General features: G+C 44.4%; 2 protein-coding genes across 2 annotated transcripts in view; both read left to right on the forward strand.

Moving 5' to 3' along the window:
* Positions 1–1689: 1689 nt before the first annotated feature.
* OGFR (opioid growth factor receptor) lies at positions 1690–9240 on the forward strand (the record flags this gene model as incomplete). The annotated part of the gene is made up of 8 exons (XM_010190753.1): positions 1690–1749; positions 4154–4195; positions 4899–4961; positions 5274–5355; positions 5767–5845; positions 6356–6422; positions 6727–6875; positions 7863–9240. Coding segments are annotated over 8 exons (1920 nt in total), but the record flags the coding sequence as incomplete, so codon positions are not given.
* A 32-nt stretch (positions 9241–9272) lies between these two features.
* Positions 9273–27797, forward strand: part of LOC104545575 (collagen alpha-3(IX) chain-like) — a gene marked incomplete at its 3' end in the record, with an annotated part of 34625 nt that continues 16100 nt past the window's right edge. The window contains exons 1-8 of the mRNA XM_010190754.1: positions 9273–9323; positions 14663–14731; positions 18692–18727; positions 19859–19912; positions 23831–23866; positions 24901–25001; positions 25542–25595; positions 26331–26372. Of these exons, the coding sequence (XP_010189056.1) occupies positions 9273–9323; positions 14663–14731; positions 18692–18727; positions 19859–19912; positions 23831–23866; positions 24901–25001; positions 25542–25595; positions 26331–26372 (443 nt within the window). The remainder of the gene's footprint in view (positions 9324–14662; positions 14732–18691; positions 18728–19858; positions 19913–23830; positions 23867–24900; positions 25002–25541; positions 25596–26330; positions 26373–27797) is intronic.

Here is a 27797-nt window from a genome sequence, read left to right on the forward strand (position 1 = left end):
GATCCCTGAAATATGATTTTGTGCTTATCCTGATGAAGTAAATCCTCAAAGAGGAGTGAGCCTGGGGCCCGGTCAGAAGCAGAAGCAAGCTCTGGGGTGGTGAAGGCAGAGGTGGAACTTTGCAACCCCTCAAGTTTTATTACACTGCCATGAGCTGGGTTTTAATATAATCTCACCCCACCCCCACTATCCCCTGTGATCCGGATACTTTATCCCACAAATACAAGTTCTGCTGTCTTGTTCACCACGTTTGGTGGCTGCTGGATTTGACGTTACAACGCGGATCTTCTTCAGCAACTCCTTGCTTTTAAATTTTCATTGGTATTCTCATCTTTGCGTGGTGGCCTTTTGCGTGCTCTTTCATGCCATCAATAAAAAAGCATTGCCCAGATATGTGCTCACTTTTAAACGTGAGCTGTAACTTTTTGTTCCTTTCAGACAGGTGTTTTGGGTTTTTTAGGGAGCATATTTAGAGCAACTCTGAAATCAAAAATATACCCTCTGATGTTTTAAAACCTGTGGGTACGTGTGCAGGTATAGTGAGCGAGGTAGTGCTGCAGAATGTGAACACTTGTGTCTAGTCCCTTAATATAATGTTGATTTGTCTTCTTTGAGGTTCCTATCTTTAGCACCTATGCTTTTGAGTTGGACATTGAGCATCAGTAATTTCTTCTACGGCATTGCTTTGGCAAATGCAAGAGTGCATCTCTGATTTTCAGTGTTTCCTGCATCAGTCAAAACACCCTACAGTCCTTTGACTTAACTCCTCCCCTTTCCGGGAAAGGGAAACTAATCCTTCACTTGAATTTCATTTCAGCAACTCATCCCCTATTCTTAGAATAGAAATAGGCAGGTGAAGCTTTCTAATTAATACATTTTTAAAGGAGTTTAATATTAAACTTTAAAAATTTTTATAAGCATTAATATATTAACTTCCCTCTTAAAAAAAATGAAATAAATGGCGTGCAACATAATATTCCAAACACTCACGGCTCGCTACAAAAATACGCACTCTCTGCTTCGCAGATAAAAATCAGAATTTTAAATACAGCAGACAGACACCCCCATGCACGTGCCTGCATCCTCATGGAGCTGCCTGCAGCAAACGTGGCTGGGCCTTGGCTGCACGCAGATCTGTGAAAGGTCGCAGGTATTTTGGGTGGAATTGCGGCAATGCTTAAAGGAAGAGGCAGGGACTTCCTCCGAAGTGTTTTGCATTGTTTGAAGCCACATGACAAATTTGTACGTGGCTGCAGTTCTGCTTCTGTTCACAAGTTTTAATGCCTCCAGAACATTCATATTATTCTTTTTGAATGTGTTTGTTCTTCAGGTTTATTTTTTTTTTCTTAGACCACCTTCTGTATTGTGGCAGCCGTAAAAGCAAGGACCATTTTTTCACTCCAGTGAGTGACCTTTTCAAGCTTTGCCCCACCAAGGAGGATGTGTCCCTGAGACTTACACCCCTGGGATGTTGTTGTGCACCTATAAAGAAGAGTTCTCCCTTCAGTCATGAATGTGTCCTCACCTCTGTCTGACAGTGCCTGTTTTAAGGGCAGTGAGAATGAATACGAAAATAATCAATCTTCTGCTATCCATTTCTGCCTTTACAACCTGCCAAGGGCATGAATCGGTTTCCAGAAGAGGTTCCTACTTCGTATATTGCACTAATTCTCACTCTTCTCCCCTCAGCCTAGATGGTATACTTTATTCCAGAAGCTGATAATGTTTTTATTCAATACTGAGGTTAGAGTTTTTTTATTATTATTTTCCCTGCACGCTTTCAAAGCCAACTTAAAATTCTACTTCTGTCTTTGTGTTTCACTTGTGTCTCTGCAAACACTCCGTATTCACAGTTTGAAATTCTGCAGGCGTGCCTTTTCAGCTCTTGCATTTCAGGGCCTTTAGCTTCTGAGAGCTAATGTTGAAAACCTTGGGGTTTGTGCTCATTTTACAAAGGTAACCTCGTCTCTACTGTAATGCATGGGGTTCACGTGCTGCTCAGCCATCTTTTAATAACAAGCCCTGTACTTCTTGCCTTCTCCTAACTCTTCATCAGAAAAGGTTTCAATTGCTCTTCTAGGATTCTCTCACTTCTCATTCCTCTCTTGTTCACATCCACGTGCTCTTTCATCCCTTTTGGTTGCAGCTTTTTCAGCCAAATATTGTTTGTGTTACCATCTCCTGCTTTCCTCACACTCTGCACAGCGATGCACTTTCCGACTGATACTGATGCGTTGCGGGTTTGAAACCCACTTACATTGCCCATCAGTGGGAAATAAGGGGCTTTGATTTACACGTGCAAGTTTGTCTTGCAGTTTAATTTGTTCAAATCTGGAAAGGAAGGTAATGCTATGTTTCTGTGTAGCTTAAATAGAAGTTTATAGACCCAGGAACAACACCTGCTTGGAGGGAAGGCTGAGTTTTGCTCTCTGTGCTTCCCCATCTCGTTCTCTGCTGTGCTGTGCTCCACAATCCTTTTTTTTTCTGGGATCTCGCTGCTTTCTAGACCTCACAGCACCTTGCACCATGGCACTGCATCTGTTTCTGTATCTCTGCTTACTCTTCAGCAAACCAGTTGTTTTTCAAAACTGGAGCCAGCCTGCTGTTAGCCTGTCCCGCCTGGCTGTGTTAAAGGGTGTTATTTTAGATCTTAAGCGTAGAGAATATCTGGAAATTGATTCTTCTGTAATTAGGAACAACATTTTCATTAATTCCTCCTGTATCCAAATATCCTTGGAGTTCAAAAGCTGCAGTCAAAAGCATCGATTTTTAAAGTGCTAAATCCCAGTGTCTGCTTACATCTTGAACAAAAGAATAACATTGATCTCCTCTGGCTGAACAGATCTCTTAGTCTTGTGTTTGCAACCACTTCTTTTTTCCCCCAAATGTTAGCTTTGTAGCAAAGCTTTTTATAGTTGTGTGTATCTCTGCAGTCGGGGTAGGTTCTGGGGACGGACACCAGCGCTTGGATTTCTGATCCTGTATGGGCCATGTGGCTGTGGGAAGTTCTGCCACCTATTTTGGTCTGTGTTGCCATGTATAAAATGGAAATGTGTTGCAATGTAGACAGGCATTATTTTAGGTCATCACAAGTTATTCTATTTAGAAAATAACTTGAGCTTTATTTAATCCCTGTCACTGAAGGATGGGGGAATCGTAGCGTGTAAATGCATTTTTAAATGCAATTTTAAAAGTTTTGCTTAGATGGCCTCCCTGTATGGATTTGGTCTCCCAGATGCTGTGCGTGCTTCATACATTTTAAGTATTAGCAACCAACAGGGTCAATGAATGGATGTCTACATTCAAACAAGGTGTTTCCAAATCTAATCCAGTTCCTGCCTTAATGAACCAGTGATCAGTGTTCACTAGAAAGTGGGTTTATCTTGGTGGTTTTTTTAATTTTTCCTCTGTGCAAATGAGGTTAAGAAGCATCAAATGAAGTTAAAAATAACGAGAGAGCATCTGCAGCTTCTTTCTTCCTAGTTTCTTGAAATGCTGCTTTTGCACGAGTCTGCCCATCTCATCCCTGTTTCCCAAAGACCCTGCTCTTGCTGTGAGCTCTCCCTGCGCTGTGCTTCGCCTTGGCTGGGTCCTTTCATTCATGAGCAGTTCACTTTGGTGCTTTTGCCTTGACAGAGCACTTTTAAACACTTCTGTGGTTTGGGACAAGATGGTTCAGCCTTCAGCAAGATGAAACCTGTCTATATTGCTTGTGAAGTGCAACAAAATCTCTTATCATTGAAGTAATCCACTGTAACAACAACAAAAGTATATAATTCAGTTAAAATGCATTTTACGTTAACTCATACTTGCAACTTTATTTCCATGACGTTCAGAGGAAGAAATGGAGCTGTTCTTTGTGATTTCTGTCTAAATGCTACATTGGGAATGAGCGTGGCACATTGGTGTAGCAAGGAGAACCTGACACCCAACTGTTGGGTGGACGTGGCTCCACAGGCTTTGCTCTACAGCAGTTTGAGTTATGAGTAACATCAAGTGAATTCAGCTGTAACTAAGTAAATCTGTCACTTGGCAACTAATGGGGATCATGTGAATCATTACTGTGGGTATTCTCATTTCGTATCTTTTTTTTATTTTACTGGTGAGGTTTAGTTTCAAAATGTTTCAACTAAATGCCTTTTATTTGTAGGAGCCAAGATCAAATTCGTCACCGCTGTTTCAGAGGGCTTTTCAGGTAGGCTTGACGTCAAGTTTGGTTACTCGGAGAGATGAGCAATGATGAAGATGATGATTGGAACAGCAATCCAGGAGAATAAATGCCTGATGTGACCATGTGGCTGTATTATTGCCCAGTCTAGATCAGCACAATGCTAAGTCAGCAAGGCTGCTCTTGACCATAAAGTGAAGATGAAGGAAACCTTCTTTCAGTAATGTCTACAGGGAATGAGAATCCTGAATTTAAGGGATAATTCTGCATCTTGAGTTCTACAATTTTGAAGTCTGAGCTCTACCTTGATTAGGGTGTATAGTGATTTAGAGTGAGAGACGAACAGGGCTTTGTTTGTCTTGGTTTAAAACCTTGGAGTTAAGGAGGAAAATGACATTGTACTATTTGTGATTTCCAGCTAGTTCTGACCATTTCTGTAGGAAAACCCAGCTGGGATAAAAGATAAGCATAAAACATGCAGACCTTGATTAATAAGACTAGAAAGAAAAATAGATGTTTTGAAGGAGATGGTGTGGACTTCTCTCAGTTCAGGACTGCAGGAACAAACCGGCTGGTTTTGGGGGTGCTGGGAGTGCAGAGTGGAGGGCACAGGAGAGCGATGGGCAGGGGAAGAGGTGTGGGAGATGCTGGCAATGGATTTATTTTAATTTTATTTTGTTTTGCCGAAGACAACTTTATCCTGGATCTGTGATCTGTCTCTTTTCTCTAGTTCTCAGGCAGGCGCAACTGGAATGCAGCAAAAGACTTGCAGAGATACAGACATCATTACCCGGTACGGACTGAAGGATGCTGCATGTGCTCTTGTGGCTCTTCCTCATCGCGTGCTGATTTTAGGAACCCTTTCTAGATATGAGGGCACCCTTTTGTCTTTATATTGACAGGCTCCGAACCTTTAAAGGATTCGTTTGTGAGGGGGAAGGGATGATGTGCATGTGAGTGCATCAGAAACAAGCTGTTACTTCCCAAAACGCATTTCAAGGATTAGCTTGAAATGTTTAGGAAATGTGAGGGAAAGCAAGAAGTGTTGAAGTGAATACTGCCTTTTAAAAGGTTGCGGCTTGTTGATTTCTTGTTCTCTCTCCAGGGTTTGATAGAACCAGAAAATGAGGAGGAAGAGATGTGGAACTTAAGCTTTTATAAAAATGAGATTAATTTTTCGCCCCAGGGTGAGTATCTTGTGTGATGACTGTTTGGTGCTGCTCTGCTGCAGCTGCTTGAATTGGTGAGAGAGTAGCTTGATCCATGTGGGGCAATTATTAAAAAACCCAGCCAAACAAACAAACAAACCCCACCACCAAACAAACAAATGAAACCAAACCCCAAACTAAACCAAACAAAAAACTACTAAGAATTTCTCTTTTCAAGTGTCCTAGTTTCTTCTGTATGGTCCTTAATTTTGTGTTTGGTGGTAGAAAACTAAGGGTTTTTTTCTGGCTTACCAGGACCGTTGTCCCGTTAAAGAAGCCAATGCCAGTATGTGAACACCTGGTCTGGATAATGAGCCACCCTGGCTGACTGCCCCACTTTTATTTTCAGTTGGTGTCATTTCTTGCCTGACTTTTTCCTTTTCTTTTCAGGTTTGCATATTGACACTCTGCTTGAATCTTGGTGGGACAACTATGAAGTTCTGGAAGAAAATCATTCTTACATACAGTGGTAAATTGTCTGCGTTAATATAATGCCTCTATTTCGTTGTGCCTCTTTAAAAGTCAGTTATATCTGTGTTCCTGAATTCAGCTTCCCAAAAGGCCCAGAATTTACTCTTTAGTAAAACCTGTGTCCACTTTATTTTTATTGAGTTACATGCTTCTGGAAGCAATGCAGTGGAAATCCTGAAGGCGCAGGTTTCCTGTGCCGCTGTGGCAATAGATGAGTCATGCTTGTTTTACATGTTTGTCTTACAGCATCCTGCAAAGCAAAGTATTAGGGCAACGAGAGAGATCCAGATAAGCAAAGTATGTTGTTATCACTGGTGCAGACAAAGATATTATGGGAGAGTTTTATTTGTCATGTAGTAAACTACTTTTGTGTCCATAAGGATGTGAGCTCTCCAAGAAATGCCCATGATATCGCAGCTGTTGGAATCTTCTTTAGTTTTAACAAAATAGGTGCCTGGGGTTGGATGTCATCTTTGCTCATCTGGGCTAAAAATGTCTTTCCTTTCAGGCTATTCCCTTTACGTGAGCATGGGATGAACTGGCGTGCCAAACCACTCACGTCTCAAGAAATCAAGGTATTTAAAGCTTTTGCCTTTTTTTTTTTCTTCCTTGAGCTCTGAAAGCTGTTAGGGTTTTTCCTAAATGCCTTGTATTTGAAGCCTAGTGGTTTTTACATTGCTTCTTTAGGGCCCTAGTGCGAGCAGAGCTCACTCAAGCACTGTTAAGCATTTGTCTATCTTGTGTCTGCCGCATAACTACACCAGCACATGAAATGCTTGGTGATGTAATCAAGCTTTGTTTGTAACTCGGATGCCACTTAAACTGGTGTAGGTAATTAGGGAATTGCACCTTGTACTCATTGATCTGCCTTGTTTTCAGGCCTTTAAGAAGTCCAAGGAAGTTATGCAAAGGTTCATCCGTGCTTATCAGCTCATGCTGAGATTTTATGGAATCATTCTGGTCAGCGAGGAAACCGGAGAACTTAAGAGAGCAGAGAATTGGGCTGAACGATTTCAGAACTTGAACCGGTGAGTCTCTGTTTATGCTGCTGGTCATTTGCTGCAGCCAGGTACTTCTTTGAGAAGAAAAAAAACTCCAAGTCAAGAAAACCCTCAGCCCTTGAGGAATGGAGGCTTTTGTGGATAAAACGATAGCTAGCTAAAGTATTTCTAACTTGGTTCAGCCTCTGACTGTAGCTCATCACACTTTCCATCACTTCAATAAGTGACAAATATAATAAGTAAACCAGCTGAGATTGGTTTTCTTTTGTATCTGGTGCAGCTGCTAACAGCCATTATTCTTCTTGTTGGTCTCCAGAAGTACAAAATACAGGCTTGGAGATGTTCATATTTGCTTTAGCAGAACTTGTGTTTAAAACCGTATTTTAAGCAGGAATCACCGAAACATTTTCACAGGTAGCCACATTGCCTGTACAGTATCCTGTTAAGCTACAAAATAGAAGTGTTTCCATAGGCTTCCCTCATTGTTTATAAAGCTGCCTTAATGTGAGTGAGATGCTTTGAATCCTTGGTTGAAAAGTGCTCTGCAAATTGATAGTAACATTGTTAAATTATTGCAGTCTTCGATTTAAAGGCACTAAAGTTTTCTGCCTTTTTTATTTTCAAGAAGCTATGTCTATCTTAAGTCCCTAAGTTACCAATCTCTGGCGGTGTCCTTACTTACCTGTGTCCTTACACTTTTCTACAGGCTTACTCTGTAGGGTCACTGTCAGGGGCAGGGTATTGGGCTGTATGGGTGTGTGTGTCTGACCCAGTATGGTGGCTGTCATCTACTGGTTGGTGATGCAGAAAGCCAGAGCCTTCCCAAGCCATTGAGATGTTTAATCTGAGGAGGGCTAGAAGGAGACTGCTGAAGGCAGACAGCAGCAGTAGGTGCTTTAAAAGAAAGCCCACCTATGCTCCTGTCTGCAATGTCAAATAATCTTTAATAGATCACAGGTTTGTAGTGACTTGTAAGACTTTCACTTAACAGCTTTACTGATCTGTTTTGTTCAGGTTCAGCCACAACAATTTGCGGATCACGCGCATCCTGAAGTGCCTGGGGGAGATGGGATATGAACACTATCAAGTGCACTTGGTAAAGTTTTTCCTAACAGAAACTCTGGTTAAGGAGACGTTACCAAATGTCAAGAGAAGTGCCTTGGATTACTTCTTGTTCACCGTCAGAAGCAAGCAGAAGAGAAAAGAACTGGTCTACTATGCTTGGCAACACTTCAGACCTCGAAGCAGTTTCGTGTGGGGGCCGCACGACAAACTTGTGAAGTACAGACCCCGCTCTGCCAAGTCACAGCTGCACCCAAAGGCTGAAGTTAAACAGGAAACTCCTGGTGAAAAATGTGATGATTCAGTGGAGAGGGATCAGAACCAGTCCCTAGAAGAGCAGCAGAGAGCTGGAGATGCTGCAGACTTGCAGCCTGAAGTGAATGATGAAGATGTAAAAGAGAAGATAAGTGACTGTGTTTTGAAGGGAGGAGATGGTCAAGAGAAGGAGGCTTCACCTACCCAGCAGGAGAAGGAGGAGGGTTTGAACAGTGAGACTGAAGAAGTGCAGGGTGCAGCAGAGAATGATTGCACGAAGGAAAGCAAGAAGAGAAAACTGGATGCAAATATGGCAGATGCTAAAAAGAGCGGACCGTTGAAAAGCCCTACTGATATTGAAAACATCTCCCGTAATCTGGGTGAATGTGCCATTGATGCAGAAATCCCTTCCTCAGTTTCGCTCTTAGAAGCAGAAGAGGATCAGGAAACACTGAAAGAAGATGACGCAAGTACCAAAGATTTAACAGTGCCGGAGTCCACTGACGCAGCTGTAAAACGAAGGAAAGTTGATAAAAGAACATCGAGAAACAAAGCATTCAGCTTGGCCATAAACCTGAACGTGGGGCCCTCTGCTTCTAGTGCTGAGTTAAATCCATCTGTTGTGAACGCTGAGGCTGAAAAAGAAAATGTCAGTGAGAAAAATGCAACTGTGGAAGTGAGAAGTGAGAAGGGGGATGGAGATGCAAATGGTGGGGATCTGAGACCCCCGGGTGATTCCAGGCTCCCCAAAACTGGGTGGACTTCTCCAGTAAGTGATGATGGCTTGAAGTCAAGTGGAGATCAAGTCACAGCAAAGAGTGATCAGCACCGCTGCAACAGCACGCTCCTGGAGGGCAAAAGTGAGGTAGTTGGGGTAGAACAGCATAAAAAGGCAGAAAACGCCAGTGAAAAAGGGCAAGCAGAAGTCACAGACAAGAAACAAGTTTCGGAGAGTCTTGAGCAGAGCACGGCATCCACTTGTCCTGAAGAAGACGCTGCTGAGGTTGCAACACAAAACCCTGAAAGCTGTGAGCGTGCAGCAGAACCTGGTGAAGAGCAGGTGGCAGCGGATTGACACCAGCACGGCAAGCAGTGGAGCAAGCGGAGATGACGCTGCTGTCACTGCAGGACACGGCTTCAGAGACTGGGCTAGCAGAAGTACACGGGAAAATAAACTTCCCTTGGGCTGATCCAGGCTAGCGCCTGTCTGACTGTCAGCCTTCTGCTCTTTTTTAATCATCTGTAGTTACTTCACTGAGACCCAGCCCTTCACTACCATAAAGAAGGAAACGCAAATTAATCACCTTCATGGACAGATTGTGTCCTGTTCCTGTTTTTTATCTGATGTTCAGGACTATCTTGGAGTAACAGGGATTTTTGCACTTTGCTTTGGTTCTGGTGTGGCCCTTCTTAAAGAGAAGTGGAAAACTAATCTTTCCTTGTTTGAACTAGTCGAGTATTTATTAAATACATGACTTTTAACGTAAGACAGCATGACCTAATTTGCCAGGCCTTTCTGTTATCATGTAACTTCTATTTGTTATTTTGAAAGGCTGTACCTTCCCTTGAGATTTGTTCCTGGCAAAGGTGCTGTGTGTCTGTTTCCTAGGGCATAAACCGTTCCTTTTGTGACATTTGCCTGAAAGAGATGAGTATCAGCATTTCCCATTATGTGAGAGTGTAGCTGCCTCCCCTCCTATAAAGAAAGTAGGCTTGACTGTAGACTGGGATAAAATTAATAGTCAAAATGTATCCCTGACCAGTATTAACCTTCATGTATAGATACTGTTCTCCAGGGTGCAGAGTGCTGAGTAATTTGTTCCCTTTATCCCCAGCAGAAGTTGCTTTGTAGTGCTTGTTAGAATTGAAAATACGAATTGCCTGCTGGTTTCTGAAAGCAAAACCTTCAGGCTTTGCATAAAGCTGGCTAGAGCTGCTTTTGCCCAACTTTTTCCACTACTTTCAGACCCTTCATAGCCTTCCGCAGATATTTGTGTCCTCTACTCCTTCAAAGGCCTTCCTTCCTCAATTGCCAAAATAGAACAAATATGTATTACTGCATCTTTTCAAACCTTGCCATTGATTTGCAGTGGCCTGTGGGGCCTCTTTTCTGCAGGCCCATTGCATGGAGTTAGATGTGTCAGATTTAACCCACGTCCTGGTTAGGGAAGGATTGTTTTACCATTAATGATCAGCGTGCCAGACAGTGAGGGCATGCTGGAGTGCAGCATGTCTGGAAACCACTGGGCTTTGTGGGGCAGTTAATTAAAGCTTTAATTGGAGGGGGTATGCTTGTCTGGTTCATTTATTTACAGCCCTCAAGAATTTACTTTCAGACCTTGCCAGCTGTTGGCTTGCCCTAATGCTCCTGACCTCCCTGTAAGCTATTCTGCCTGACCTACACGGTATTCAACCGAGTCTGAAGGAGCATTCAACAATTCACACATTTGCTCCTAGAGATTTACGACAGAGGACCCGTTTCACGAAGTGGAGGAAACAGCCAGAAGGTCTGGACTTGCTGTTTGCCCAGATTGTTTGCTTTAGTTCAGGGGTTTTTAGGTGCTGTTTGTGCAGGAGCTGGCTGGAGGCTTGCGTGCCAGCGAGCAGATGCAGTATCCTGTGCTGTGTTAATGTTTTTCCTCTCTCTGCTGCAGCTCCTAAGAAACTTCGTCTTTCAAGGAATTTGATGGCTTGCTTGCCTTCCCAGACCATAGGTCCTGATCCAGCGCATACCCTGTGTGTGGGAATAAAAACCTGCAAGGTTCACGGCTAACGTGCACGGTCACACACGTATGAGTTGACTGGATGAGGGCGCGTGTGGCAGTGAATAGTGTGCACAGGGCCCCTAAGCATAGGCATGAGGTGAGGGTGTTCTGGTTATTGGTGAATAGAGGATGAGTATGGACGAGTAGGAAAAATCCAGCTACTGCTACAGTGCTAATTGGGGAAGTATTTTTTAATGTTTTTAATTTTTGTTTTTTCTTATGGACAAATGGAGTTAAATAGCCAATAAGGATACACTTAACTACAGATATAAATACTTGAAGATGTTGAGTGAAAATTCTTTCATAAAAGATTCATAAGAAGTTGTTGATCATGGCTTTTGTACAGATTTATAGCAATTTTCTTATTTAATGATGTTTTCGTTGTGAAGATGTGCTCTGAGGCATAGGACATGTATCTTGCTGCAGTGATGTGTGGTTTGTTTTTGTGTTTAATACGATTTCACTGTGAGCCCTAATCCGGAGTGCTCCAACCAAACCATTCCCCATCGTGATCAGGTTCAGGGTTTTGGCTGTGGGTGTTTGCAGTGAGTTCACAGGAAGTTTCCCAGCACTTGCAGCTGTATCACTGAGTTTGTTACATTAATCTCACCTATTAAAGCATGACTTTAATGCATACCGACTTCCACTTATGTATTTTTTCATCTTTGAAGGCAGGACGTGACCGTGTATCTGCCCACCCACCACCACACCCTGCAGCCGTCTCCTGTTGCTTGGGCACCTCCAAGGAATGGGTGCATGGGGCTGGTGGGCTCCCCATGAGATGAACCTGCTGCTTGATCCACGTGGAGATGATGCTCAGTCTTCCCCCACCATTATAAAGCATGGCCAGTGGATATTTGTGGGGAAAAGACACACCCCCACATGCTTCTTGTTGAATGCTGTGATATGAAATGTTTGGGTATGCCTTGCCTCGGCCCCAAGTGTGTGGTGATGTGATAGAGCAAACAAGGGCTTTGCTTTTGAGGAGCTCTCAGGGTGTGAGCAGGTATGAGGGCTTTGGTCTGGTGGGCCTCTTTCTTCAGGACACAAGCACAGGGATGTCTCTGTGGGACTTGTGTAAGTCCCTGTGTCTCTTTGGCTGTGCTCCCTCTGCCTGGGGACGAGGAAGGAGAGGAGAGGACGGGTCCTCCTCTTGTTCTGTGAGATGGGCCTGAAGGTGACTGCTCCCAGGGCTGTTCACTTGCTGGTCTCAAGCTCTGCTTGCAGAGCCCTCCAAGCACTGGCTTGCTCTGAGCAACGTGTGACTGAGGAATTTGGATCTGCTTTGCCTTCCCTCTTGCCATCAGTTGGCCAAAGAGGATGGATGAGCTCTGTGCAAAACAGTTCCTGCGACTGCACTGCTCTCCCTCTGCAGGGTCTGTGGTGCAGACATACAGAACCATCCAGAGACATACAGACACATTCCCCATCTGCCCACAGCTGCCTGTTCCACAAAGCCTTGTGGGAACTTGGGAAATCTTTGAGCCCTGTATCCGGGCTGGTGGAATATTGGCTGCTGGGGAGCTGGGCAGGCACACACGGCGCTCACACAAACCTGCCAGACTGAAACCCGGTGTTTCATTTTTTTAAGCTTTGCGTTTCCACTTCTGCTCTCCTATTGCTGACCAAATGAGCTGTGTCATTTCAGTCCCAATGAATCTTTCTGCTGTTTCTGCTTCCAAGCCCTAATTTGGGTGAAATTATCTTTAATGAATAAAGGGAAGCATGAAGCCATTTACAGGAGACGCATCTTGGTGACTGTGTTGCCATTTGGGATCACCTAGCTGTGAGCTGTCATCCTCTTCCTTCCTTGCAAATATTTCAAAGGCAATTTTATTATTTTTTATGGCTCTGAGAATGTTTCTCCTCTTGTATCTGACTGCAGTCATCTGTCTTCTGGTCAGGATCCATCACTTTCTCAAGAAATCAGTTGGTGCTCTTTAGTTCTCCCTGGAAAAAAATACAACAAAAACTAATGAATGTGAACACACCTCCAGAGCTAATAAACCATCTCACAGAGCAGTAAGTGCATTTCTCTGTAGCACATCTTGCGCTCATTACAGGTACCCTGATTTCCCCGGTGAAGTTTGGCAGCCCCAGGCGCTAAGTCACCTTCTTCGGGCACCCTCCCTGTTTGCTCAGGGTTGGAGCTGCCCAGCGGGGCATGAATGAGAGCTTCTCTTCCTGCCTGACTGCTGCTCCCCCTCCTTCTCCCACCTCCTCCCGAAACCTTCTCTCTCCTCCCAGCTCGGCCCCTCTTGCCTGTGCTCCTCAGCTCGGCCCCTCCGGCTGGAGCCGCAGGTTTATCTGGAGGCAAGGAGTTTACACTGAGACCCAGGAGGAGGAGGAGGAGGGATCTGCTGGACCCTGGAGGAGAAGTAGTTCAGCTGCCCAGGAGGGACCAAGAGAGGCAGAGCCTGTGCACCATGGCTGGATCCTCTGCTCTTGGGCTTCTCTTCCTATGTCAGCTCTTGGCCACAGCATCAGCTCAGGTAAGAAGCCTCATTTAGGTCTTATGCTCAAGAGAAAAGGGGGAAAGAACCTAGTGCTTTCTGTATGTTATAGCTGCAGGGTGAAATGTGGCAGCAGGCAGGTTATTGGGGTCTAAAGTTTGTGAAAAATGTGTGTGGTGGTTGTGCTGTTACACAGAGAGCACCTAGCGAGCAGGGCAGGTCTTGTACCTGTGCAGGGAGGCTTTTAAATTCTATCCTTGTGTGTAGAAACTGCTGCTTTATCCTTTCCATGGAAGTATCGTCTTCCCATTCAGTGCTGCCGTTACAAGAGATAAAGCCTTGGGAAAGGGGAGACCTGGTGATGCAAGAGAAGTGGTTCTATTTTACAATGAAGCAATAGGTTGCCAACGAGACCAATCTCCTGATCTGGGTCTTCACCTGAATCAGAATTTCTTGTTCCTTCCCTCAATCAGTTTTCAAATTTTACACTTATAAAATAGCGTATTTAACCCTTGTTCGCTTCAGACGTGAGGCTAGATTAAACTTCCCTGTATGGTGTGAATGTTATTGCCTGGGGAAGTAACTCTTCAGTGAGGCTTTTCATTGTGTTAGTGAAGAATTTTTGCAGTCTGGCTTGGCAATTCAGAGCTGCCCTCATCTGCTGCGAGCAAGGCTGCTTGTACAATGAGACCTTTGTTTGCTGAAGCTACAGCAAGTTGCTCTCTGGAGCCCTCTCCATACAGAAGTCATTTATTGGACCTTTCTTTCCTTCCCCTCACCTCAGAGCTCCTCCAAAATCCCAGATTTTCAAATGGCATTAGAGAGGAGGCTTCCCCTTTTCCCTTCAGTGCCTGCCTGGCTCTTTCATTTGCCCCATCAGACTGGGACTATAATTTCACTTTTAATGCTAAGCACTTGGCACCTATTTTCCGTGGGCTTTGCATTTCCTCCTCTGCCCAAAATGAAATGTGCCTGTAGGCAGGAGAACCATTTCCAAACCCGTTTGCTGCCCAGCGACCAGCTTTGGTTCCCAGCATAAGCCACCAGTTAAACCAGCTGGGAGCCCTGAGGATGTGCTCGGCCAAAAAGGTTTTCCAAAAAGCCTTGCACCAGCACTGAGCCCCTCCAAGTCCACCCAGGATGGCGGGGCCCTGGGGGATGAAGGGTTAGTGCAGGTTTAGGGTTCAGCTGTAGGACTTGGCCATTGCTTTCTGATTTATCCCCTGTGCTTCTTATGATGAAAAAAATAACCTCTCTCTCTTTACCCCAATATTTGCAGAGAATAGGACCACAAGGCCCTCCTGGACCACGAGGACCCCCTGGACCATCTGGCAAGGACGGCATAGACGTGAGTGACGTGAGGGCAAGGGGTGGAGCAGGGGCAGAGCCAACCCAGCAGAGAAGCTGCTTGTTCTCCAGAGCTCAAAACTCGGGGCCACCTTTCAGAGGTGGATGGGCCTGGAGAACCAACCCCATCGCAGGAGACCTTCTGCAAGAGCGGGGGTGCCGAGTGGCCTCAGGTTCTCTGCAGGATCAATCGCCTGTCTCAAAAAAAAGTTCAGGACAGAGCTGGGGTTTCGTGATGCTGCTTGCAAAGCAGAATATTTTTCTTTCAGTGTCTAGGGAGGAGAGGGAGTGTAATATGCACGCATGCATTGCAGTCATTGCATGCTCTGTAGTTCAGAGGGATGTTTATGTGACGCTTCAGGGCATCCGTGTTTCTACAGAGGCCCCAAGAAACTCCAACACGCAGCACTGGGCACTGCTGTTATATTGGTTTTATTTCAGCTTTGTCAGTATGGCTATCCCTAACCCGTAATGGCAAATGAGAGGTCAGAATCTGGCTTGTGAGTTGCCTTTAGTGGCACAAGAGGCAGATGAAATGGGCACCCTTTACTTCAGCAGGCAGTTCCTTGTAAATATACCTCCTGCAGAGGTAGAAGACTGTGGCCCACAGGACTTACTGGAGGAGAACTTGTCCTATTGCTTTTAATCGATGTTTCCATAGAAATGAAAGATTTTACTTGTGTGCATCTGTTGGATAAGGACTGAATTGTGTCCTGTAGCTGGCAGTGGATAAAAAGAGCATCAGATGGACTTTCAACGAGACCACATCAAATGCAAAATGCTTCGATATTCAGTTTGAGTAGCACTTGTCTCTCGGAGCTGCTTATAGAATAGGTCAGGGTATTTTAAAGCCTGTCTGAAGTACATTTATTGGAATTGGGCCTTAAGCAACCTTGAAAAAAATCTATTCATTCAATGCTGGTCATTTTCTGTTGGATAAGAAGTTTAAAAAGATATACGAGTTCCCTGGTATATGGTGAACAAGGAGCTTTTTTGTCTGCAGTGGGGAGCTTTCACAGTGGCTCTGTGAGCAAGGCTGAAGAGAACCTCATTGATTTGCAGCTACTGAACATCTCACTCTGGTTTTGTAGCCTGGAAAGCTGAGAACTGGTACCTCAGTGGTTTCCTCTCTGCTGGTTTTCATGATAGGATAAAAGAGGGCAGAGGACACGCGTTCATGTTCGCAGCAGTGAGCGTGTGGAGTCACTGCAGCAGAACAGTCCTGTGGCTTCAGGAAAGGGTGACTGTGTTTCTGTACAGAGTGAAAAAGAAGAATTTGGGAGGGATGGAGGTGGTGTTCAGTGCCTGCTTTCTACAGGATATTCTACACCTTAATTCTGGAACGGCAGCAGCACCAATTCTGATCGCTGTTGGGAACAGAAGCCTGGGGAGGTGCTGGTCACATGAACCTGTGCCCTTTCATCCACCACTAAAGGCTTTGGAGTGCTCCCTGTGGGACAGGACCAAATAACATCAAATTAACATGAAGAGTTTACTCCTAATAAATCAAATGGCCAAGAAAAGTACTTAAGGTGCTAAGTCTTGCAGACCCAGCTTGAATCTGGAGTTGTGGCCATGCAGGAATAGCCCAAGTGGTAGTGTCAATTCTACCACTGCAAAAAATGAAACTATTATTTTATTTCTTTTATTTTCTTGATAAGACCTTTTTTGAAGTTCAACCAGAACTTTTCTAGACTGTATCTGTGCAAGTTTCTTGAGCTCTGTAAGCCGCTCCAGCTGGGTCATCTTCCCAGATGGCTTTGGTTGGATGCAGTGTGGGAAGAGTCACTGAACGGTCTTTGAGCTGGATGAGCGCTGCTGAGGTGTTCAGCAGTCCCTTACCATCAGCTGTGAGCAGTGAGCGGTGCATAACGTGCAGCTGAATTATTCAGGATAGCTGCGAACGAACCTTGGATGAACCCCATAAGCGCAATTTCTAGAAGCTCCTGCTTTTGTTCCTGCCTTTCACTGGCAGCGGCACCATGAAGTCCCTCTGCAATATTTCATAATTACAGCCTTTAACATGCTTCATACTCCATAACAAGCAAAATCTCTCCCTCCCAAGAACAGAAGCAGTGTGTTATGATCGAAAGAATTAGCGACAAGTTCCTGTGCATTATTTCTGGGGATGTAATTCCCCAAATTGCTAATAAGCAATTGTCACTTTTCAAAAATCAAACTTTTTTCCCTCCCACTTTTTGTCTCCTGGGCTGACTTGCTAAGAAAGAGTAAACTTACTTCCCTCTCGTGTAGCACCAGGAGAGCATTTCCTTTTGCTGACAGCCCTTGCCTCTAATTCCCGGTGATGGGGCATTAGGGCTATGAGCACTGATTAGACTTTTGATTCAGCTGACTGAAGTTCTGGTGCCCCTGCAGAGCCTCGCAGGGGTCCACGATGGCAGGATCAAGGTTTAAGATGATCCCAAAAAGCCTTTGCTGTTGCTGTGACCTTGCCGTATGGACTGCCATCGCACAGGCAAGAAAAAATGCAAGGAGCTGTCGATCTCAGGTGATGGAGGGGAGAGCAAACCACCTCTGCTGCCATTTCTAGCTGCGTTTTCAAACCATGCACTGCAAAAGAACTGCTCTTTCACGTCCTTGGCAGGGGACCTTCCCCACCTATGCTAATGATAACTATTTATGGAAAATCCATGGGCAAAGGACAGCAAAGGAGTTGCTTCAGCAAGCCAGAGCATAAAGATCCCTCTGTGCAGTGCCCCTCTGCTCTGCGCTTTGATTGGGCACCAGTGCAGGACAGAAACCCTCGCCCGAGCGAATCAAGGCAGCCAGTCTTGAGAGGTTTGCCCACAGACTTCACAGTTGCCAACATAGTAAATATAGAAACATGCTATAAATCCCATGCCTTTGCTTATTCCCTTCAAATTATCAGGCCCACGGCAGGGCTGGTGTTATTTCTAGCCTTGCTCTGTTAATAACCACCCTTTTTCCATATCGATTTTCTTCCAGGGTATCAACATGTCCCTTCCTGTCTGCTCGCCCACAATACCCGAGTCTCACAATATTTAGTACATTTATCCTAAAGCCAGGAGGGGAGGGTACCATCCAGACGTCTGGAAATGGGATGCAAAGTGGTTTTCTGTGGGATGAGATGGGAAATCAAGCTCCAGTCAGGGAGTTGGTCACAAATTATTGCCTTTTTCGGGGGCTAACAATAAAACACAAATGTCCACTTGCCTGGTGTCCCCGCAAGCCCATATGTGAAATTACAGCAGGCTGAGCCAGAAGGAGTGATTCAAAGACTTTTAAAATATTGTCTCCCAAACACCTTTAATGCTGTTCTTAAAAGCTGCTTTCCATTAGGATAGGAAAAAAAAAGAGTGCTTTTGAAATATTTCATAAAACTTGGGTTTAATCCAGATTGTGCAATTGGATTAGGTAGGAATCAGTTGAGGGCTTTGTTCATTTGCTTTTCCTGTCAAAGTTTAGTCATATGAAGAAAATCACCCTGGACAGTTTGCTCATTCTTCACTTTCTGATAGTCCCCAGCTCCTGGTAGTGCTGCGGTTTCATACTGTGTCCTGGATACCTGGAGTTTATCGCTGTATCCCTCTCTTTCCTCAAGAAGACGTTTGAAAGCCCTGATAGCCATTCAGCTTCGTCTCACTTACAGACAAGCCCAAGTGCAAATAATTTCTAAGCAAATCTGGAAAAAAATTGCAGGTGTTGGGCACTGTTCAAAGGAACTGGCTCTTTCTGGGAGGCTGACGATGTGGATTTCACCCAATCTACTATTGTAGATGTGGAAAAGGCTGTCCAAATTCATCCAGCTTGAGAGGATAGGGGGATCTAGAGCATTGCCTTCGTAAGATTGAATGTGTTAAATTTTGGAGTGGGCACGAAGGGAGAATTGAGCACAGCGATAGTTGGGAACACCATTGGTGCAAAAAGTCAATGGAAAGAGGTTCAACACTAACACTGATGTCTTTTCTCTTTCATTTAGGGAGAGCCGGGCCCTCCTGGCTTGCCAGGCCCACCAGTAAGTATTTTCTGGTTGCCATTGACTTGCTCATCCTTTTGGATAGGGATTCATGGGAAGTGTCATCTCTCTGCAGGAATTCTTCCATGTTGCATGGTGTAAGATTAGCACCTCAACAAATGAACTTCTATCTTGTAGCCCATATCAACACACACCATGTTTCTCTTGTTGTTATGTTAAAAATAATTGCCTGTTCATGTGATTTAGGGGCCAAAAGGTGCACCAGGGAAGCCTGGAGCGGCTGGTGAAGCCGGATTGCCTGGCCTCCCTGGAGTGGATGTGAGTATTTTGTCATCTTCTCTTAGATCTTTTAAATATTACATGTAGGCATGGGTGTTTTCCTCAAGTGTCTCATCAACTTCCTCTGGGTCTGCTGGAGAAGCACAGTGGATCCTGGATCTACACATGTCTTGCATACCAGGAGAAATTTTAAAGAGTTGAGAGCATCTCTTGATTAAATTAAGGAGTATGACGTTTTTGAGATGCATAACTGATATGACAGCACTCTTACAATGAAACATTGCACTTCTTCAGAGGTGCCCTGGGAAGGTCTGCAGAAATATGAGCATACGTTGACGTTTCTGGAGCAAACCTACTGATCCTCGGTTCAGAAATCCAGTCACACTTATTAGCTGAGATGTGCTGCTCACTGGGCTGGGATTTGCCCTACAGCTCTGGACAGGGAACAGTACAGATAATTTGCTTCTGTTCCTTTCCTTTGTGATTAATTATAGAGAGAAATAAAGTGGTTGGGCTTTCATAGAGTCCTAGAATGGTTTTGGTTGGAAAAGACCTTTAAGATCGAGTCCAACCACCAATCCAGCCCTACTAAGTCTGCCCCTAGACCATGTCCCTAAGCACAACATCTCCTCATCTCTTAAACCCCTCCAGGTATGGGGACTCCACCACCTCCCTGGGCAACACCTTCCAGTGTTTGACAACCCTTTCAGTAAAGAAATTCCTCCTAATATCCAACCTAAACCTCTCCTGGTTGGCCTAAACTTGAGGCCATTTCCCCTTGTTCTATTGCTTTGCTGAGATCTTGGCATCCAGATGATTTGTGCTGGTGAAAGTAACTTCCTACAGCTCTTATTTCTCAGTTTTGATGCTCTTCTTCCACTTTTTTTACAGGGTTTAACAGGAACCGATGGCCCACCTGGCCCAAATGGGCCTCCAGGAGACCGTGTGAGTACCACATCAGATCCTAAATCCCCTTAAATGAATATTGTCACTGCTCGTATTGATGCTTTCTCATTCCTTTGTAAATTGGTGATGTTTGGGTACTGATTATGATGGTTTAGTTATCCATAAACGCTTGCAGAATACTTGGACCTTTGAAATGAAGGCCCAGATGGTTTTTCGTTAGGCAAGGCATGAGATCCATCTTTCCTTCACGTGGCTTTGAATGGGCTTGGATGCTCTCAGTAGTGGGAGTACCAGTGCAGAGCAGCTCTGGTGATACCATGAGTATCTAAAAAGTTCCTTAAAACAGTCAGCAGACTTAATCATGAAATTAATCAAAGTGAAGCTATTTTGGCCTTTGTTTGCAGTCTAAGTATGCAGCTCTGTTATGTTTATAATTACTGCTACTGTGTATTGACTTTTTAAACTCTTTTCCTTTTGCTAATTCCAGGGCTGTCCATATGGTTGACATTATCATTTGCATGGGCATAGACTTCCCCTGCCAACATAGCAAGAAATAAGGGATTTTTCTTGCTTCCTGCATATTATAGCTCTGCTAAGGGGCACCATAGGGATATAGAAATGACTGCCTGTGAGGTTACAGATGTCCTTCAGATCATCTACAGTGGGGCTGGAAAGGAACTTAGGCCTCCTTGTGACATTAAGAACCAAACATTGGTGAGCCATGCAGCACAGGTTTTTATGCAGCATGGTTATTTTCCTGTCTCCCAGTGTGGGATGATGAGGCTCATATCCACAGCTGGTTTATTGGTCTCTTGAACTCGGGGCTGCAGTGATGGGCTGAACACACATCACAGTGTGTTAAAAGGTTAAAAAAGGTTCAATATATCTCAATAATCCATTTGTTGCCCCAAGGAGGTACCCAAAGCTCAATGCTCTGTGAGTTGTCTCGTTTAGTTAAAGGGATGAGTGATAGAGCCACATATCTGTGAAATCGCTCTTCTTCCTTTCCCATGTGCAAGGCAAAGTTTGGCCACTGGGAAAGTTGAGTGGCAGGAGCCAAGCGCCTCTCATAGCTCCAAGCCTCTGTCCATTGGCACGGCACTAAAAACCTTCTCCTCATCCCCATCGTTGTCCCCAGAGATCCAGGGCTGCGAAGTCCTGACCGCTCTCAGACCTTCTGTGGCAAGAGCCCAGCACCTTCTGGGAACCGAGCTCCGGTTTTTAAAAATAGAAAATTTCAGGACCACACACAGAAGACTCCGAGCAGTTTCGTGCTCCTGTTTGATGTTTGCTGGTAGTATTTGGCCATGCCCACTTTAGCACGCAAGCTCCTGGTTTGCAGGGTAATTGAGCAGATAATTTCTGGGCACAGGAACTTCCTCTTCAGTATAAGCACACAAACACAGTTACCATAACTCCATGATTTGATGTGCTTTCCCACGTCTCATACCTCTGTCAGCATGGGGCAAACCTGGGACCTCTGTCATTTACGGGAGCTTTTCAAGGTCAGTGGTCCATCTGGAAAATTGGTTTAATTGGTCTAAGAAAAGCCTGGAAAAAGGAAAAAAAGCCTCTAAAAGCTTTAGCACTTTAAAAGGTCAGCATTGCTACTTCGACTTTCTTTCTTCTTCTCAACTTCAAGAACATATTTTAGTCTCCCAGGTATCACTGAAATAAGCTTTGGGATTGGATTCATGCTTAACAGTATGATTTCTCCTGAACAAGCATATTTTTCTGAACTGGAGTGTCTGAAAGCGAAGATGTTTAGCATATGGAAGAGGGCTCATGGAAGCTTTAGTAATCCCTTACTGCTAAACATTTTATTTTTCCTCTAAATGCCAGGCTTCATCAGTCCAACAGTGATTCATGCCTGACCAGGGGCAGAGTACTGTGAAGGCAGTGTACTAAAATGGTTTTTATCTTAAATACTCCTGTTGCTGTCAGCATCCGTTGGCTTTTCTCATGGTTCTGCTTACAGACTGGTTGGATCAAGCCTACCTGTTTTTCCAATTAAAAAACCCCAAAACCTTTATTTTTAGCCAGGAATGAGCTGGGTTCTGCCCTCAGCGCTAGACACCGTTGTCATTCATTGGAAAGTTTTCAAAGGCCATTCTGAAGTTTGGTGCTTTATACTCTAAGTAATTATTCATATTTATTTGAGTGTCACTTTAATCAAGTATTTCCTATGCTCCATAATTGTATATTCATAAAGTATATTACTTTAAAGTGAAAAACTATGGTGAGATTGTTTTTTTTTTTAATCAAAAGAGAGAGAACATTGTTACCAGGAGAATGAGTTGAGTCAGACAATGTTATTAAAATTGAGGCGTAAATTAGAGTCTCTCCTTTGAACTTAATGGAGTTGCATCAGCTTGCTCAGGGACTCAATGGTCTTTACTTTACCAGGAATGCTCACTGCTGCGTGATGCACCTTGCACCCTCAAAGATACCAAAATGAAGGGGTAATCTGGGTACTCTGCCAGTCTTTTGGCATGTAGGCCAAGGCAGAAAGGGGCTATGCAGCTGGTTTGGGTTGGGGTGCACGTCAGTATGTGTCAGGAATTCAGTGGTTTCTTGACAGGAGGAGATCCCAGCTTGCCCCTTACAGCCACCAGTGGTTGTAAGGACTTCAGCCTCAAGATAAAAGCAACTGGAAGAAAAGCAGAGTAACCTGCAGGAAGAGAGGCGAACGAGCTGACATTTGCAACTGAGTTGATTTTTATTGGATTACAGTCCTCTCCTCACAAGACTGCTCTTAATGAGGCCTTGGGTTCTCAGTATCTTTAAGCTTAACAAGGGAAAATATTTCTAATCTCATTTGGTACGTAGAGCGTTAGGAAAGGGCTGATGTCGTCCCTGGGATCACAATAAGCAGTGGTGCGTTGGGATATTTTCCAGGTCTGCCCATCTGCCTTGTTCCTCTGGTCCTAGGGGTAGATACCATTTAATTCCAGCTCAGGACATGGTGCTCAAGGTGTTTCTGTGCAATATTTTGAGAATGTTTGGAAAACAGGCTTGGGCAATCAGGCTGGTGAGAGGCTTTGTCTCCTGCACAAGAAGATGAGGATTTTGCTGGCGTTAGTTTAACACAGTCCATAAATAACAACATGCTGTGTTTAAGTCTATCACCCTCTCACTATTTTAAGTTCTGCCCGCCACACTGGTTTTTTGCTAGTTTTTATATTTCCATTTACTTTCTGTTTCAGAATTACTACCTATCATTAATTTTACAGTCTACCAGCCAGTGTTGGCACCTTTGCAATGCAACTGAAGGACTGGGAAGGTCAGTCTGTCTTACTAGCCTTAGTTAAGGAGGAAGGTAACAACTTCAGGAATGACTGAATTCTAGTCTAAGGTATAAGTTCACCAAACTCCAGTCAAGCTTACGAGTGAGAATGCAAATTGGGAAAAGGAGACTGGAGATTTGCCAAGGGATGCGACTGAAAAGGCAGAAGCTGCCAAGTCTTTGTCTATGCTTGAAGGGAAAATGTATGAATTAATAAAATTAACTAGAACAAGCCCAAAGCTTGTAAATAGTTGCACATAATTTAGTAATTGGATCTACATCATGAAAGTATTATGAATGAGAGTATTTCAAACAGATGAAATTCAATTTATGAACCTTTGGATATACACGGAGACGAATCTGAGGCCAGCTGTGACTTGCAGAAGTGCCTGTTTAGTCTTTTAGGAGCAGCTCATGGTTTAGTCTCTACTCTCTCTTGCCCAGCAAATGGTGAAGGAAGTTGCTGGGGCCCATTCTGAGCATCCATCCCTACTGTCTCAAAACATCCTTCAGCCAAGTAATTAATAGGGAATGACAGAGTCGTTACCCACAAGTTTCTATCCCTGTATTTGTGAATTCAGCAGATTGGTGCCACAAGCAGACGTTGGTGTCTCTCACATGGGAATTTCAGGTTTGTCCCTGCTGATTTGTGCTCTGCTTTATTCCCACAGGGTGCATTAGGACCTTCTGGGCCACCTGGACCAGCTGTAAGTACCACCTAGAGCTGCGTATGTAAAGATGGTGTGAAATACTATGTCAAAACCATCGCCAAGAGAAGATGGGAAGCCTTGTAACCCCAACAAAGGGATGAACGAGTGAAAACGTCGTTTTTAGTGTTTAAATATGTGTGTATGACCTGTTCTGGTACCACAGCCCTTCTTAGTCTCTGAGATGTTAAAAGCAAGCCAGCTTGGATTAAAGACTAGCGTATCAAATGCTGTCAGAGTTATTAGGTATTAAATAATGTCTAATAAAACAGGAAAAAAGAGAGGACAATTATATAAACTAGGATGCTGTTTTCATAAATGTCTGTGTCACGCTATCACATCACCATATGTGGTTTTACTTAGAGATTTCTCATAGGTAACAGCGATATAAAGGGAATACAAATTAGTAGAGGCAACAAAAGGATTCATTAATGCTCCAGCTCTGCTCTGATTAAAAATTGCAATAACTGGGGACAGGGGAGCTCTAAGGAAACTGAAAAGGAAAAACAAAATTAAGTGGCATTTTCTGAGGTTTGTTTTTCTTCCTGTGTGCTCAGTTTCTGAGTGATCTCTTACTGTTTTAAATGTTGTTTCCAGGGCAAAGGACTACCAGGACCTCCCGTAAGTCACGATGCTCTTTTGACAAAGAGGTTTAAATTATTATACTGACTTTATTGGATACTGTGAGTGTTACAAACCCACCCCAGGCCTTGGGGCGTCTCATCTTGGTTTTTTTTTATCCTTACCTGAACCCCAGAAAAGCTGGCAATGATGTAAATTCAAGGTGCAGAAGCCTTGTAATTGCTGGAAGTGACCAATTTTGGGGCAGTGTTCATCTGGTGGGTTCCCGGGGCATCTCAGAGCTGTTGGAGGGGATGCAGATGTTGGCAACATGCGATGATAAAAGCGAGGTCCATGGGAAGGTGGAGCAAAAAGCAAGATGTGTCTTGGTGAGCTGATTGGGTGGGTGCAGTGTTGAGCTCCTTGGGGGGGTTAGTACAGCCAGACTGTTTGGTTGCCCCTTGTTTTGGCAGCTATGTGAGGACACCATGGGTGTAAGGCTCTTCTCTCTGTTCAACAGGGCCCTCCAGGACCCAGTGGGCTCCCAGGTGGAAATGGATTTCGGGGTCCTCCTGTGAGTTTCTTTTATCATTCAATGCTCCGTTACTGAACATGCCACAAGGTTAATTTCTGCTCTCTTAGCCCATTCATTGCCTATGGGCACTTGTATTCCTTGTGTCAGCTTCTGTAGGGTCCCCTCAGTCGACCAATGCAATGCCAAGGGTGTGCAACTGCTTGCAGCCCCATCGTCCTTTACCAACTATGAGCAAGGACAGAATGGGTACGATCTGGGGGAGCCCGTTCTGCAGAGGCGTACCATCATTTTTGAGTGCTCACAACTCCTGTGGAGAGGTACAGAGCCATTGGAAGCAGGGATGTAGGTGCAGGGATATGTTCTTTTATCCTAATCCCTGTACTTACATATGCATCTACTCTTCTCTTTGCATTCATAGAAGCCTCTCCAGAAAGAAAGGTGCAGTTGAGTCCCGTTAGAGATACCATGCCCCACATTTGCAAATATGCATTGGTATTTGGTAGCCACTGTTCCTCTCCTTTTACATTTTCATTTAAATGATTAAGAAGGGGGTTTCTTATTATTTTTCACTCTTTTTAGGGACCTTTTGGTCTGCCAGGATTCCCAGGGCCTCCTGGACCACCCGGACCTCCTGTAAGTTGAGACTTGCAAATAAACGTAAGAAAATTCCCATGGGGAAATCCACAACTTTCTTCTTGCTGCCAGAATGTGCATGTTTTATTTGCTGCCATCGCCTTGAGCACTCCCTTTCTGGGCTAAGTTTCAGCAGGCCATAAACACCATGCCCCGAGGAGAGCACTGACTTTTCACTTTGGTGCATTTGGTTATCTCCTGTTCAGTGTCTGCACTGTGCAGGTGGAGGAACCCAGTGACATCCAGGTTTGATGGCACAGACATCACAGCGTGGGCTTCCTGTTCTCTCAGGGTTTATATGGTTACTTGGATCATGACGTCTTCTTGTAGGGACAGCAAAGCGGGGCTTGAAACCAGCACGTCTGCGTTTTGGGTTTGCTGTGGTATCTCTGGAGGGATAGGGAGGTCTTTTCCAAGGAATTTCCCTGCCCCAAAGCAGGGGTGGGCACAGATGCTCTCCTCAGATTGCTGCCTTCACCACCTGAGGCTCAAGGCTCTTCCCTGAGCTCATCTGTGCACCTCCAGAAGGCAGTTACACTCCTGACGTGTCTGTTCTGGGGACCGGTGCTGCTCATCATGCTCTGTGTTCAGGGCTGCGCTTTATGCTATGGGGCTGGGTATCCCCCTTGTGCTGATCCAACCAGGCTGGGTCTGTAAAGTGCATTTTCTAGAAGTTGTATTTTCTCCTGGTGTTTGTCCTGATGCATTCAAAAGACCACGTTTCATGAATTGCAGGGTCTTCCAGGCACCCTTCACGATGGCGGTGGGGACCTTCAGGTAGGTTCTTCATGTAGCATGAAAACGTTTTGTGGTTTAATCCTTGATGTGGCTTTTCACTGGCACACTTGGGTGACTCTCAGAGCATTTAACATGAGCTGTTTGGCCCTGCAGACGTGGGTCTAAACTGCCTTATCCCACAATGCTGAAGTGTTGCGTGTGTATTCACAAGACTGAAAAGTACTTTCAAGGAGGTAGACATGCGAGTGCCGATTTTTTCCTTCATCTTTGCTTTCCAGTTCGCTTTTCAAAATGCAGGTTTTGCATACATTCATAATTTACAAAACAACGTTAGCATTTGGTAAATGACAACAGCTTTTCATGCATCTGTTTCCCATCTCTGCTTCGTGAGAGAAAAGGTCGTGTGTGTAGCACTGTTTATTTCCATGGATGGTGGCACCGGGTTCCTCTGGGCATATGCTTTGTTTAGACTTCCTTCCTTATGAGAAAGTCTTGCTTCCTTTCTTTCAGGGGAATGAAAGGAGTGTTAAGTCCATGAACGATGGGAGTGAGATCCCGTTTGATTTCGCAGCTGTTGTTGTGACAGCATCTTTGGTTTTCTAATTGGCGTGCCCCAAAAAAAGCTCAGAGTCAGTTTAGACTGCCTTATGGCAAGTCATGTGGAAGTTAATAGAAAATGATACTGTTTCTGCAAGTTTAATTTAAGATACCCTGTGGAATATACTGGAAAATTAAATTGCTGCTACAGTGGTGTTGCCTGAGGTTTTATTAAAAGGGAAAAATAAACAACAAACAAATGAAAGAAAAGCTGCAGAAGAAAATCTCATTCCCTGTTTATGAAGTTTTTAGAGTGTGGCCTTTTGAGCCCCTGTTAAATTTCCACGCCTGTTCCAATTTGTTCCCAGTCCAACAGTTCCCAGTAGAGTTTCCACCAGGGGCTCACTCACCCATAGACATCTGCAGATATTGGTCTGTAGGTGTTGGGGTTACTTTTTTAAAGGTAAACTCTAATGCTTGTCCTTGTTTCAGTTAGGTGAGTTGGCTAAAGGAAATTGATAGCGGTCAATTAATGCATAGGATTAAATATATTCCTAATGATTTACAAGATACTGATCCAGCTTTGCTGGGAGCTGTGACTCTTCAGCATTTCGGGCTGGGGACAGCTGTCAAACTTCAGAATTTCTCACAGTTCATGCTGAAAGTAAAGCAGCCCATTCATAAATCATTATTTTGTGGGTTACTGGGGGTATGAGGACCTGTTTAGGACCCCTTGCCATAGGGAAATGGCAGTCAGTGCATGATGCTATGAATGCATTAGTTTAGTGGATTTAGAGGCAAAACCCACAGGACCTTTTCTCCTCTGCTTGATAATGAAACTTCTCTGCCATGTGTACTCGATGAACCAAAATGTGTTTCTGTTCCCTGCAGTGCCCAGCTCTGTGCCCACCAGGTCCTCCAGGTCCC

This window comes from Mesitornis unicolor, unplaced genomic scaffold (genome assembly GCF_000695765.1).
Source record: "Mesitornis unicolor isolate BGI_N332 unplaced genomic scaffold, ASM69576v1 scaffold2088, whole genome shotgun sequence".
Classification (NCBI taxonomy): Eukaryota; Metazoa; Chordata; class Aves; order Mesitornithiformes; family Mesitornithidae; genus Mesitornis; species Mesitornis unicolor.